Source organism: Micromys minutus (genome assembly GCF_963924665.1).
Source record: "Micromys minutus genome assembly, chromosome: 1".
NCBI lineage: Eukaryota > Metazoa > Chordata > Mammalia > Rodentia > Muridae > Micromys > Micromys minutus.
The window spans coordinates 229,244,757-229,259,738 of record NC_137969.1 but is presented as its reverse complement, the minus strand read 5'-3'; the positions used below and the strand labels follow the sequence as shown (position 1 = coordinate 229,259,738).

General features: G+C 43.9%; 1 protein-coding gene across 3 annotated transcripts in view; it reads left to right on the top strand.

Moving 5' to 3' along the window:
• The window catches only part of LOC308418758 (acylphosphatase-1), a 46,437-nt gene extending 31,665 nt beyond the window's left edge, over nt 1-14,772 (top strand). For all 3 annotated transcript variants that reach the window (XM_080914249.1, XM_080914246.1, XM_080914245.1), the window contains 7 exons: nt 525-596; nt 3,182-3,293; nt 5,064-5,223; nt 9,491-9,514; nt 9,600-9,678; nt 11,847-11,998; nt 13,704-14,772. In XM_080914249.1, the coding sequence (XP_080770375.1) occupies nt 525-596; nt 3,182-3,293; nt 5,064-5,223; nt 9,491-9,514; nt 9,600-9,678; nt 11,847-11,998; nt 13,704-13,826 (722 nt within the window). In that variant the 3' untranslated portion in view covers nt 13,827-14,772. The remainder of the gene's footprint in view (nt 1-524; nt 597-3,181; nt 3,294-5,063; nt 5,224-9,490; nt 9,515-9,599; nt 9,679-11,846; nt 11,999-13,703) is intronic.
• The last annotated feature ends 210 nt before the right edge of the window (nt 14,773-14,982 follow it).

The window sequence follows — 14,982 nt, the reverse complement described above, 5'->3', positions numbered from 1 at the left end:
CCTCTGATCTAAAGTTACAAGTACATTCTTCTTGAGTTTCAGAGTAGCTTCCAAATTAAAATCCTCTGATTAAAATGTATGTAGTGCTTTATCTAATGATTCTTTATCATAAAGTTGAATTAATAAAGCCAAGTTTGCATGAGTATTTAAAAATTTAACCTTTCCTAGATGAGATACAGATAAGTTGCAGAGCTTTTCACTAGGGACAAATTTGGTAATTTATTGGTAATTTCAGGGGCTTGGGGTATTTTTTAATATAGAGTTCAATTGAGTTGTCTGTGATAGAACTCACATTTAATACCAACACCTGGGAGACAGAGGCAAGTGGATCACTGTAAGTTCAAGGCCAGCCAGACATATAGACAAGTTCCAGGCCTGTTATGGCTAAATATTGAGACCCTGTCTCAAAAATAATAGCACAATTGTATATCTTATGTATATGTCATTAAATGTATTGAGTAATCAGCCTTTATCACCCTTCACATTTTATGATTCTTTTAGTCTTGATATGGATGATTTTCTAGGTGGAAACCTGATAGTCCTGGTGGACCAACACGCTGCTCATGAGCGCGTTCGTTTGGAGCAGCTTATTACTGGTAAGCATCTGTCTACCGCTAAAGGAGGCTTAAGATTCCAGTGCAGCTGCCACACCTACAAGAGTTTTTCTGTGAGGAAGGATGCATTGTTATGCTTGAAAAATTAAGAGTACCCAGTCTGAAAACCACTGGAAGTCTGCATGAGTTTGCTTTGCTGTGTCAAACATGTGGGTCTGATTGACTTGGTCAGAGGCACATTTCCTATACATTTTTTCTCCACCCAGACCTAAAGAAGGACTAAGCTCATTTACTGTGTGTGTATATATATATATATTGATGTGCTCTTCACACTATATGCTCTCACTGCTGTGTGTTCTCCCTGCTGTGTGCTCACTGCTGTGTGCTCACTGCTGTGTGTTCTCCCTGCTGTGTGCTCCCTGCTGTGTGCTCACTACTGTGTGCTCTCCCTGCTGTGTGCTCCCTGCTGTGTTCTCCCTGCTGTGTGCTCACTGCTGTGTGCTCACTGCTGTGTGTTCTCCCTGCTGTGTGTTCTCCCTGCTGTGTGCTCACTGCTGTGTGTTCTCCCTGCTGTGTGTTCTCCCTGCTGTATGCTCACTGCTGTGTGCTCACTGCTGTGTGTTCTCCCTGCTGTGTGCTTTCCCTGCTGTGTGCTCTCCCTGCTGTGTGCTCACTGCTGTGTGCTCACTGCTGTGTGTTCTCCCTGCTGTGTGCTCCCTGCTGTGTGTTCTCCCTGCTGTGTGTTCTCCCTGCTGTGTGTTCTCCCTGCTGTGTGCTCACTGCTGTGTGTTCTCCCTGCTGTGTTCTCCCTGCTGTGTGCTCTCCCTGCTGTGTGCTCTTGCATGCCTGTGTACTCTTACTGTTGTGTGCTTTTCCATGCCTCTCCCAGTTGTGTGTTCTCACTGCTGTGTGCTCTCACTAAGCCTTCCCCAGTCTTCAAGGTCCCGTGTAATACTTGGGATTACAGCCTTGAGTGCTCCATCATCTTAGCTGTCCAAATGTTGAAATTACAAGTATGCACCACCATATCCTTTTTAAATTAACAGGAAAGTCTTGACTCCTATGATAAAGTAATGCACAGCCTTAAGTCAAAGAGTTAAGTGGGAATCTAGGGAGATGTTTCATGAACTGGAATGGCAATACTGTCACTAACGTTTTATTTTGCCTTGGAAAATGAAGTCACAGAGTTTGAAAAGATACAGTTAAAAAATGGTGGGAAAAATGACTTACTTTGAGTAAGGACTTAAATGTGACACCCCACCCCCATGCCTTTGGTGAGTGACAAAAAGTGGTTTGAGGACTCCGTAGGTTGTCAGTATTTGAGAGCCTCCAGAGGATAGTTGCTGAGTCTCGTTAGGCAGTTAACAAACCAAGGATCATGTTCAGTTCACTAAATACCAAACCAGTGTTTTTTGCTGAAGTATCTTCTTCCCTGAGTTCTCAACTTTAAGAAGGCTGGTGACCACAGAAATGAACTGGCTGTACAAAATTGTGAGCCTTTTTTGCATAAAAATTGTCAGAGGAAGAAAGAGATGGAGAGGCTTGATGTTTCCATGCCGTGCTCAAGATCATAACAGTTATTAAAGTGGTGGGCTGTGGTGTGGTAGTTAAGGATTGGAAAGAATCTCAGGCTAAGGAGGTTGTCAGAAAAAAGCTTGAAATGAACAAATAAAAATTTTGGCTCATTCCAAACAAACTTACAGGTCAGTGAGATAGAGTAGCTGGCAAAACACTTGCAAGTAATCCCGACAACCCTGAGTTCCATCCCTGTTACCCACATGAAGGTAGAGGAAAATAACTGATCCCCAAAAGTTGTCCTCTGATCTCTATGTGTGGGCCATGGCCTGTTTGAATCCCTTCCCCACCACCACACACATGGCACACCTACCACACACACACACACACACACACACACACACACACACGTGCACACCACACTCACACCATACACTAATAAATACTGTGAGGCTGGAGAGATGGCTCAGAAGTTAAAAGCAACAGCTGCTCTTGCAGAGGATCCAGGTTTCTCAGCACCAAAATGGCAGCTCACAGCTCTCTGTAACTCCAGTTCTGCAGGTTCTGATGCTCTCTCCTGGCCTCTGTGGGCACAAAGCACACATGTGGTGCATAGACATACATGCAGGCAAAACACCTATACACATAACTTTTGAAATCAAATGATGATGGTTTTTTAAAATTCACACCCAAACTTATTTGCTATATATAGGGCCTGCACCATTTGAGAATAATACTGGCAAATTCTTTTCAAAGACAGAGAAACCTTTCTGAAGGAACCAAGAAACCATCTTGACTTACAGGATTGTATAGATATTATGCCACATTTTGTATCTCTGTATCAATACCACACATTAATTATAGGAACACTGCCTTGTTGGTGTGGATGTAAGAGTTAAGTCTTCTATTTCTTATTTTTAAAACTGCTAAAATGAGTCAAGTGGCTGGCTGCCCCTTAGTTGATTGCTAGACTCCACACTGCAGAAATGAACACTGAATACATTATGTTGTTCTAGAGAACTCTTGCCACGGCCATGGCTCACCAAGCACCTTTATAACTGACGGTAACAGCCTTCCCTTCTTATTTGCATCTCATTCATCTCTCCCAATAGACTCCTATGAGAAGCAAGGTCCCCAGAGCAGTGGCCGGAAGAGATTACTGCCTTCCACAATAATTCCTCCACTCGCCATCACCGTGTCAGAGGAACAAAGGAGACTCCTACGGTCAGTCACGCCTAAGGGCATGATGCTGGTCTGTTAAGTTTTACCGTAGTTTTGTGAGGTTTCCATATGCACATTCCGTTTTTTTTTCCAGAGAAGGAAACTGAGACAGTGTTGCATGGCTTACCCAAGGTCTTAACCGTCAGCAGTGGAGCAGGCTCAGAGCCATCTTCTGACCCCAGATGCCATTCTTCCGGCTATAGCATAGATGCTGAGCATAAGACAGTTTCCCTGGTAATTTTTCCCAGAAGTTGTCTTAGAACACTCTTCTCATTCTTGGAACAGCCAAGTGTTTATGCTGCACTGTTTCTGAGAGCAAAGTTAGGGAAATAATTGCTTCCATTCTTCTTGTCTCAGTCCATTCTAGATTCTACATTACCATAATTTTATTAAGAAAGAAACAAAACACTGGGGATGCCAGGGTGGGGCAAGTCCTGGGGCAGGTCATAGGACAGGCCACTTTTCCACTTCTGGGCAGTGTCCGTCTGTTCATTCCAGACCTGGGTTATTCACTGCAGCCAATGTAGCTTTCCCTAGAGCATAGTTCAGTATTTACTGCCACCAATTCATCCCCAGTAGGACATCTTGGTTCTAGGGCTGTTAATTACCTCCCTCTTTTAACACTGATTCAAAACACTGTCAGACCTTTTCTTTGAGCCAAACTCCTTTTAAATGCAGGCCACAAATTAGTTCCTTAGTGAAGAACAAAAACTTCAGAATACAAAGTTTTCTTTATTAGAAGTAAATTGATTCTCATAATAGAAAAACAGAAGGAACAGAAGTTAGTGTACAGTAGGTCTTCCCTTATGTGTGGTGGATTTGTTCCAGGTTCCCCAGTAGATACCTGAAAATGGCACTACCGAGGGAGGCCTGTGTACATATTGTTTGCCCTGTAGATTATAGATTACTAGCTGTACCAGGGCTACTCAACATGTCCTGTAGCATTGCCATGGTGTGTACAGTCAGTCTACATTATTTTATGCTTTGGTACCTCCTTTACATCCATTGATACTTAATGTGTTTGAGAACCATTATAGAATAAAATAGGACTTACTTCAGCATAAAAACTGCAGTACTGGGCTGGAGACATGGGTCAGTGTTTAGGAGCACTTGTTGCTTTTGCAGAGGACCCAGGTTTGGGTCCTAGTAACCACATGAAGTCTCACAGCTGACTGTAACTCCAGTTCCAGAGGATCCAGTTCCCTCTTCTGGATTCCACAGGTGCCAGGCAAGCATGTGGTATATATACGTGCAGGCTAATATTTATATACATCAAATACAAATATAATAGATACATCTTTTTTTAAAACCATGATCTGGGGTAGTCACATGATACATAAGGGGCTAACAGGCAGGCATGCACTATGTGTGCAGGACAGAGGATGCTCAGTGGGGACAGCGTGAGCCTTTACCATGCTTCTCAGAGCAGCATGCAATTTAAATTTTATGACCAGGGATGTAGCTCAGTGGTAGACCATATGCTTAGCATGTGTAAGGCCACTGTTCAGTCCCTAAAATAAAGTTTACTTCTGGAATTTTCCATTTATTTTTTTGGATCACAGTCAGTCACCAGTAACTGAATCCTTAGAAAGTGGAACCGTGAATAAGAATTACTGTAATTGGAAAGGAAATTTGATAATAAAATCTTAAACACATATAAGATAAGGAGAGCAATGCGACTTGCAAAGGTCAGAGCAGCTTTTGAGAATGGTGGAGTGTGGAGCCAGCACCGGAGAGAGTGAAGTCACCCTTTATATCTGGGCTGTCTCCTAGGTCTTACCACAGGCACTTAGAAGATCTGGGACTTGAGTTGCTCTTTCCAGATGCTAGTGAGTCTTTGATCCTGGTGGGGAAAGTGCCACTCTGCTTTGTAGAACGAGAAGCTAGTGAACTCCGAAGAGGACGATCTGCTGTGACTAAGAGTATTGTGGAGGTGAGAGACATCTTCCATGTCTGCAAACTTGCTGAGGCCACAACGTCCATCTTTGTCCTTAGTCGACACTTATTTGTGTTACGTTCAGAGTGCCAAGTGATGGAAATTGACAGACATATGATGTCACAGTAAGGAGGAAGGACACAGTTCTAACACAGTGAAGTGGGGAGTGTACAGATGTGTTTGGGAACTGTTTAGAGCTTCATGTGTGCCACCTGTTGGTCATGTCAGTCCACAGGAGGAGGAAGGAGGAAGGAGCTTAAAGCTAACTAGGGTTCCTCAGCGAGACCTTGTCTTTAAAAAAAGGGTAGGGGTGGGGGAGGCTGGAGAGATGGCTTAGAAGTTAAGAACACTTGCTACTGTTGCAGAGGACCTGGGTTCTGTTCCCAGTACCCATGTGTTGGTTCACAACAATCCTTAACTCCAGTTCCAGGAGATCCATTGCCCTCTTCTGGCCTTCACAGGCACCAGGCCCACATGTGATCTTCATACATATATACATTTAGGCAAAACACTCAGAGGTAGCCAGATGGCTCAGTGATTAAAGGTTCCATGGCCAGGTCTGACCTGAGTTTGATCCTCAACCTACATGGTAGAATGAGAAAACTGACTCCCTAAAATTATCCACTGACCTCCATGTGCGTACTGTGGCATGTGTATATGCATGAATGAACACACACATGCACACACATAAATAATACAATAAAATAATACACAAAAATTAGAAGATAGACTTGGTGACTAAGTTAGGACAAATAGTCTTGGGAAGGCTATTGTACTGGTTACTGTACAAGAAGATGGAGACTAGACTAAGTCAGTCATAGTGGGAATGGAGAGGGGCAGGTTTGGCACCTGAATGAGAGGATGAGAGGGAGACTCCAGAAGATCTGGTGCAAAAGGAACACAAAAGAATAAAGGAAAAAGCCATCACGATGATCCTGAGTTCTAGCTTAGTGTCCAGACGGAGCTCTGCTGCAGAAGAGGAAGGCAATAGAGAGCAGCGTGCCTGCTGGGCGGTGATTGGGACTCTGAGACCGGATCCTCATGTAGGCATGGCCAGGGTCTGGCAGACTACAATGCAGCTCTTGCAACTAGAAAAGAAATGTGGGTTGTGCATATCTGTTGGTGATAAAAGCACTTGGATGGTGAAGAAGGGCCAGGAGCCAAAGAGACTGAGAGAGCATAAGCTTGGGGGGAAGAGCAGAAGGCGGAGTCACGCAACTCAGCTCTGAGGGTGTGCAAGGTCAAGGAAGCCCCTGACCAAAAAGACACTGGGAAAGGTAACAAGTGAAGCTGCAGGCAGGAGGGAGGAGCTAGCAGTGGCCATATAGTGAGGCCTGAGCAGCGGAGTTGCTGACTTGACAGGAGTGAAGCCTAATAATTCTCAAGATCTCTGGCAACCTGGTATCATACACCTGTAAATACAGTGCTTGGCTGAGGCAAGGGGATTACAAGCTCACAGCCAGCCTGAATTACATAATTCTAGGCCAACTGGACAATCCTCTGTCTCCCTCTATCAAAACCAAAAGAGCTGAGGATATAGGTCCATGGTAGGTAGCTACGTACTTGCCTGACATACAGAGCCCTAGGTTTCCTTCCACAGTGCTGGAGTAAACAGAAAGGAAAGCCTCTGTGTATACAGAGGGAGCTGTGGCTGTGACTGAGTCTGTGTGTGCAGGACTTGAGTGTGTTTATGGGTGGAAGGTGCTCCCAGTCTAGCCTTTGTGTCCCCTCCTTCCCCCTTTCTAAGTCCCTGTTGGTGGCAGCCTTGGCTGTGCTTTAAGCAGAGCTCTTCTCTGACCACACAGCTCATTTCTTGTTAAGACTCCTGCTCTGGATCTGAATTCAAAGTATGTTGAATCCAAAAGAAAGGATCTGTGAGAATCTTACTGTAATTCAGTACCTCAAGTTTGAACCAGAACATTATATAAAAACTTCTCCTGAAGTGACTTCAAAGACTACTTACTCTTAAAAGAGTTTACTTCTAATTGAAACAAAGCATGTGGCTACAGAAATTTTGAGGATATTAAGTCAGGTAAATAGGCAGAGTCTGACTTTGGAGGAAGTTGGAGCAATTCTAGCACAGTCCTGGATACATTCTAACCATCTGAGGTCCAGCTTGATGGCTGAGCCTTCTTTTCTTTTTTTTTTTTTTTTTTTTTTTTTATTTTATTTATTTATTTATTTATTTATTTATTTGAGACAGGATTTCATTAAGTAGCTCTGGCCTTCAAATCACAGATCCACCTGCTGGGATTAAAAGCATGTACCACCATGCTTGGCATGACTGAGCCTTTTTAACATGATTAAAATTGTCTACTAACTGAAATAAGAAATGAACTGAAAATGAGACTCTTCTTCCTCTTTGCAGCCTCATAAATGTTTTCAGCCCCACTCACGCATCAGAGAGAGCAACAGAAGTCAGCCTTGATTTCCATGGTTCTCATGTGGCAGCAGGTTAGCTGGTGTTTTTAATTGTTTACAGTACAGCGTCTCACACCAGCTCTTGGTAACCATGAGCATGTATAAGGCTTTGCAGACTAGAGCGTGTGGAGAGGACAAGGAATGTTTGATTTCATTTCTAGGTTTCAAGGCAAAATCATCCTGTTGTAATCTTAGAGCGATTATAACTATTACCAGAAATAATAAATCCTGTATTTTGTTAAAAAGAAATGATTAAATGTACCATACCTGGAGATATTTTTTTCCTCCAGAGGCTAAATAATTTGGCAACATTAAATAGTATCAGCTGTAATTAAAATTTTCCATTTTAGCTGGCAGTTGTGGCTCATGCCTTTAAATCCAGCACTCCAGAGGCAGAGGCAGGTGGATTTGAGTTCGAGGCCAGCCTGGTCTACAGAGTGAATGCCAGGGAAAAAACTCCATAAGGACAAAGACGTCCAAGGGAGGAGAAACTTCTCAGTCGAGCTTTGGAAGATAACCCTCTCAACTTGATGTACATGGAGGAAACACCCATACACATAATCTTAAAATAAAACTAAATGTTAACAACAAGCTTACAGAGTAGCTGTTTCCTTCTGGTGTTTTCATAAATCACTAGATTCCCTCGCTGACCTCCTTCCCATCTCCCTGCTCCCTTTGACCTGGATCCTCGCCACTTTAATGTCCCTGTCACCCCTTCCCTCATCTGAGAGCCACTGTGTTGTCTCAGGAGTCCCTTGCTAGTTTCTAGCCTCTACCCACCTAGATAGCATCCTGTTAGAAGTTAAGATCTGCGAGTGAGAGGCAACACATGGTGCTTGTCTTTCTGGGCCTGGGTTTCCTCTCTTGGTATGTTTCCATGTCTTGATTATCCATCCATCTGTCGATGGATATCTCTTCTGGTTCCTTTCTCTTCCTGTTGTGAAAGAGCAGCTGTGGACATGGCTGTGCAGCCTCCACGTGGGTATGAAGTCCTCTGGGTGCATGCCCGGGAGGGGAAGCGCTGGTTCAGACGGCAGTTCTGCCTTAGCTTTTGAGAAGGCTTCCCAGTGGGTTTTGTAGTGGCAGCACTAGTTCTCAATCCTATCAGCCCCTGATGAGGTTTCCTCCTAGGGTCAATCTGGCCCAGATGTGTTGTCCTTTGGTTTCTTTGTATCTTTTGGGGGGAGAGGTGGTTTTGGTTGGTTGGTTGGTTGGTTGGTTGGTTGGTTGGTTGGTTGGTTGGTGTACTTGTTTTTCAAGACAAGGTTTCTCTGTGTAAGCCTAGGCTGTTATGGAACTTACAATGGCCTCTAACTTAAGAGATCTGTAGAGGGGGAGGGAGATATTTGCTTGCCTCTGCCTCCAAATTGCTGGGATCAAGGGTGTGTACCCCCCCACCTGGCTTCACTTGATTTAATGATAGTAATTCTCACTACAGTGAGATGGAATCTTGCAGAAGGTTTAATTTTTACTTTCTGATGGCTAGGGATGTTGAACTCTAAAAAAAAATATTGGCCATTGATATTTCTTTTGAGAATCGTCTGTTCAGTTCAGTAGAGCATCTGTTTTATGGCACTTTTGTCTTTGTGTGTGTGCTCGTCTGTTTGATTTGTAGCTCTTTATATATATAAATGTTAACCCCTTGTATTAGTGGCAGAGGTCTTCCCTCCACTGTAGACTTCCCTCCGCTGTCTTTCTGGCTATGCATTTGCTTTTTTGATTCACAGTCTCACATTTCCTAATTGTTGGGGTTGTTTTCTGTTCACTGAGGATGGTTTGAAATGCTAAAAGGCAAGGACAGCACAACAGCCTATTCATGCCTGTTTTCCTTTTGGCTTTATAGGAACTTATTCGAGAACAAGTGGAGGTAAGCTTTTCTCTTATGTGGGAGTGTCACACAGACGTGTCACACAAAGGCTTCATTCTCATTTCCCTTTTTATCAATCCTGTAGCTGCTCCAGACCACGGGAGGTATCCAAGGGACACTGCCGCTGACTGTCCAGAAGGTGCTGGCCTCCCAGGCCTGCCGTGGTAAGAGCCTGCACACAGCAGGAGGCCAGGTGAACTGAGCACAGGCAGGGCACAGCAATTGTGTAGGACGCAGTGCTCGTGATTTAGGTCAAGAAGCTGAATCTACCTTAAAAATGACTTGTTGGAGGTAGAACACTAAGGGTGCAGACTGACTGACAAAGCAGAGGAATGGCCCAAGGGAGGCATCCTGAGTGAGGCCCAGTGAGCCTGGGGCTCGTCACAGCATCAGGAACAGCCTTGGCAGAGCCATAAAGGCCAGAGTAAATTCCTCTCATGAGGAGCAGCCAAGAGTACCAAGAAATTAGGCTGGAAATAAAGACCAGACGCTTAGAAGGTTCCAGAGAGACCTTTAGAGCTGGTACCAAGCATAGGTCTAGCAAAGGGCATAAGCAGGGGATGTGATTTGTAGAGGACATGGCATTGCAGGACTCAAATTGGGGACATGGCAGCTGCAGAGCTGCCTGCACCTGTTCTGGGTCCACTGACACCCCCACTTTATTCCTTTCCTTTTAGGCTTCTTACCTCTGCCTTTCTGAGCTTAGTCTGCACCCTGCAAATATCCCAGTGTCCTTTGCCCCTTTGTTCTGTCCTCACCCCTGTACCATTGCTGTCTCCAGAGTCTGAGTCTGTCTGCACTGCCCTTCTTACCTCTGTGAGCCCCATGCCTGTCTCACATCCTGTCCAGCTGCTGCTCAAGTAACTAACTATTCCCTTAGCACTCACCGGAATCCTTGGTAATTGTTTTAATTTGCTCCAGGCAGGGTCTTGCATTGTACCCCAGGATGTCCTAGAACTACTTATATAGAGTAAGTCTACCTCTAACTTGTAGCAATCCTCCTGCTTCAGCCTCCCACAGCTGGGACTACAGATGTGAGGCTCCACGACTGGGAAATATTTTTAAAATATGTTTCTAAATATGTCATTCTTTCATCTGAAATACACATTGCCATTTACAAATGCTTTTGGTATAAAAGTATATTATATATTTATTTTTTTAAATGTCTGTTTCTTTGAAATAAAGTTTCTTATAGTCCAGGTTGGTCTCTTAACTTAGTAACTGAGGATAATCATAAAATCTGGATCCTCTGGCTTCTGCTTTCAAAGTACTGGGTCACAGGCATCTCCCACCATCCCTAGAAAAGCCAGAGCCTGCAGCTTACAAGGGCTGTGCTTGGCCCTGCCTGTCATTTGAGTTTCCGCATGTCACAGTCCATTGTGTTCTGCTGTTCCAGCCTCTTGTTTGTCTTGTCCCTCCTGTGTCCTGACACACTTGCACTGGCCTTTCCTGAGTCTGACATGCCCTTCTGCTCCTTCTTCAATAAAACCCATGTCATCTCCTCCTCCTCCTCTTCTTCCTCCTCTTCTTTCTCCTCCTCTTTCTCTTCTTCTTCCTTCTCCTCTTTTTTCTTCTTCTCTTGGTTTTTCAAAAAACAAGGGTTTCTCTGTGTCTCTGGCAGTCCTAGAACTTGCTTTGTAGTACAGACTGGCTTTGAACTCAGAGATCTGCCTTCTTGGTCTTCTTAACCCAATGTCTCAGCTAAAATAATTTAACAAGAGAGCACTCCCTGGTTAAGTTTCATAGCACTGATGATTTAAATTACTTTACAATGATTTTTCTTATGTTATTAGAGCTCCATGAAGGTAGAGAGGTTCATTCACTATCTGAAAAGGCTCCTAATGCAAAGCATTCATTTAATTAATACTTATTGACAGGGGGAATTGACCTTAGAATAAAGCTATGTTCTAATATGTAATGATTTAAACCAGGAAGATTGTTAGGGAAATCAAGAAAAAGGGAAAATAAAACAGATGCTATAAGAAAACTTTTGAACCTACATGGACAGAAGGAAACTAATTAAAACCTCACACACTCGTAAGTGGGCAAATACTGCCCTGTGTCTTTGTGAAAGCCCTCAAAGCAAAATCCTAACAGGTTAAAGAATGCCCCTCCCCCTCCAGAACACAGGGACAAACTCCATAAGGAAGCTGGGACAGGAGGGCAGTTCCTGAAGCCTGAGTCTATCCCATAATCTCAGGTGTCAGCCTCCAGCAGTGTAAAGGCCAGACTAGAGGAGTCTAAGAAGTCTCTGACTTTGTCCAGGTTCTCCATTCTGACCCAAGGTTGACACTGATTCTCACTGTAACTTCCTTGTGTCTCTTTCATTTAGGGGCCATTAAGTTTAATGATCATCTGAACCTGGAAGAGAGCTGTCGCCTTATCACAGCTCTGTCCTCGTGCCAGCTGCCATTCCAGTGTGCTCATGGGAGACCATCAATGCTGCCCTTAGCTGACCTGGACCACTTGGAGCAGGAAAAACCGGTACAGCGATGACCTTGTTCTAGTTTGCTTCCTGTTGCTGTGATAAAACCAACCAAAGCATACTTGGGGATGGGGGAAAGGGTTTTAATTTGGCTCATACATCACAATTATACTGCAGGAACTGAAGCAGAGCCCCGGGAGAGGTGCTGGTTACAGGTTCACTCATCCTGGTTCATACGGTACCCAGGACCATCTGCCCAGGAGTAGCACCACCCACAACGGGCTGGACCCTCTCACACCCATTACTAATCAAGAAAATGCCCTATAGACTTGCCTACAGCCAAGCTGATTTAAGCATTGTCTTAAGTGAAGTTAGTCGCCTCTTTTCCCAGGTGACTATAGCTTATATAAAGTTAACCAAAAAAGCCAACCAGCATTGACCTATAGAATCAGGAAGGAGCAAAGTTTACCTTTCCTCTCTCTCGTCCTCTGCTATCTAGTTGTAACCCATCCTTGTCCTCCCCAAGAGGGAGTTTTGAAAAGTGTGCACTGGAAGTTTTATTTAAGGCCATCTACTTGGTTTTTCAGTTCACATTTGGAATGGAGCTTAGACTGAAGTATGGCCATATCTCCAGGATGGCCTCCTGGTTTCTAAGCTTGTCATGTGGATTTGTGTCCTGAATATCAGTTGCCTGCCAGCTCTCGGTTTCAGGATTCTTTAAGGCAGGAATGTCTCACAGCTCACAGCTGTCAGAACATAGCTGACATTCGGCCCCTGGCAAGTGTGAGCTGCGATGGTGCCCTGCAGCTGGAGAGAGCTATCTCAGCGATCTCCCTGTTTCTTCATCAGACATGGACGCAGACTTTGGAGATCTCTACTGTGCCGTGGCTCTGACCTGTGAACAATGATTTGACTAATGCAGGAAATGCATGGAGTCTTTCTTCTAAGAGCATTTTTTTTCCTGTTATAACCTGTTTTCCTTTCTTTATGTGTAAGGGTGTTTTACCTACATGTATGTTTGAACACCATGTGTGTGCATGGTGTCTGTGGAGGCTACAAGAGGGTGTTAGATCCACCCTGGAGTTACAGATGGATGTAAACCGCCATGTGGGCGTTGGTAATTAAACCCAGGTGCTCTGGAAGAGAGGTTAGTATTCTTAACCTCTGAGCCATCTCTGCAGCGTGTTAAGATCTGAAATGAAACAGAAGTGACTGTGCACGTGGGATGCTGTGTTGCTGCTTTCCAGAACCCTTCCTTTTGCTTCTCTTTCTTGCTGATGGCTGTGAAGTCTTTCATTGCATGGAGATTTCATAGACTTCCCTGACTTATCCAGTTAATTTTATTCCACTAAAATTCTTTTATTTTACGGGGTTGGAAAAATGGCTCAGTGGTTAAAAGGCTGCCCTTCCAGACGTTTCAGGTTTGATTCCTTACATGACAGCTCACAATTGTCAGCAACTCCACTTTCAAGAGACCTGATACCCTCTTCCAAATTCTGCAGACATAAGGCATGTACATACACACGTACATGCAGGCAAAACACTGCCCACTACCCTTCCATAGAAACCCACCTCTTTGAAAACTCCCTCTCCCCATCACTGAGGAGATAAGAATTTAGACTTACAGTTTAATTCTGAGGGATGCTGTCATTTTTTTTCTGAGTCTAGAAAGGAAAAAAAAATCTAAACACATTTGGACAACCATACTTTGAAATACTTTAAAAAATATAATTGTAACTATAGTTATTCTCTTTCTTCTTATAGGTTAAACCTAATCTTGCTAAACTCCGAAAAATGGCTGGAGCCTGGCATCTCTTTGGGAAAGCAGAAGGCTGTGGTACAAAGCAGAGCCTGCAGCAGCCCATGCCTCCTTGTGAGCCACCATGAGAAGAGGGGGTGCTGTGCCTCCGAGCAGAGAGCAGGAGCATCAGAGGGCAGTACAGCTGTGAGCAGGTTGGCTGGCCCTGAGCAGGGCTGGCACGTCAGTCTCCTGGAGCAGATGGAGCCGGCAGATGCACTCAAACCTATGGGTGGTTTATTTCTTTGCATCTATGGACACAGGAGTTTGCCATATAAAACCTATCTTTTGTAAATTGATTTAGTGACAAAATGTAATGATTTTGTAATTGGTGCGTTGGCTTATGTTTGAGGAGTGCAGATATTGTTTTTGAGCAGTTTTCCCCAGCCTCTCAGTTTACATTACATGAGGATGCTAAGCCCTGATCACTGGTCTGCTTCCTCCACGCCACTGGTGCAGCCCATCCCCCCCATTTGCGTTTGTCCTCTTGGCTTCACTCCCCTGCTTCTTCACATTTTGCATTATAGGCTTACAGTGTTTCTCTGCTCACTATAGAAATATTTCCTGATGTCTTCCAGAGAGACTTTAAATTATACTATGGATTAAAAGTTATTTATAGCTGAGTGTAGTGACATATACCTGTAATCCTAATACCTGGGAGGCTGAGGCAAGTTTGTGGCAGGGCACCATTAGCCTAGGCTGTATATATAAGACCCTGACTCAAAATAAATGAATAAACTGTTGACAAAGAGAAACACAAAGATAGATTAGAGAAAGTTTGAAAAAAAACTTGATAGCCTGGGTTGTCCTGGAACTTGATCTGTAGACCAGGCTAGCCTCAAACTCAGGGATCTGCCTGTTTCTGTCTCCCGAGTGCTGGGATTAAAGGTGCTTGCTACCACTGCCTGGCAAGAGAAATTACAATCTTATCCCTGGTTTTTTGATAGTCCTGTTTTTTAAAACCAGAAGTGAATGCTTATATCCTGAAACAATAAGACATTAAAAAAAAATACTGGGTTTGTTTTTGAAAATGAATTTGTACTTTATAAAATGTTTCCATGAAAGAAATTATTGTATCAAAATGCAGCATTTATTTCATCCTCCCCAAATACGCTCCACACTGTTTTTGTAGAAGATGAGGGTTGTTTGAGTCCTTTTCTCGTTGTATGCTGGTTTTATTAGATTATGCTTAATGGCCTTAGAATTTCACTTGGGACCAGGACTGATCTTTCTGAGAATGTTTGC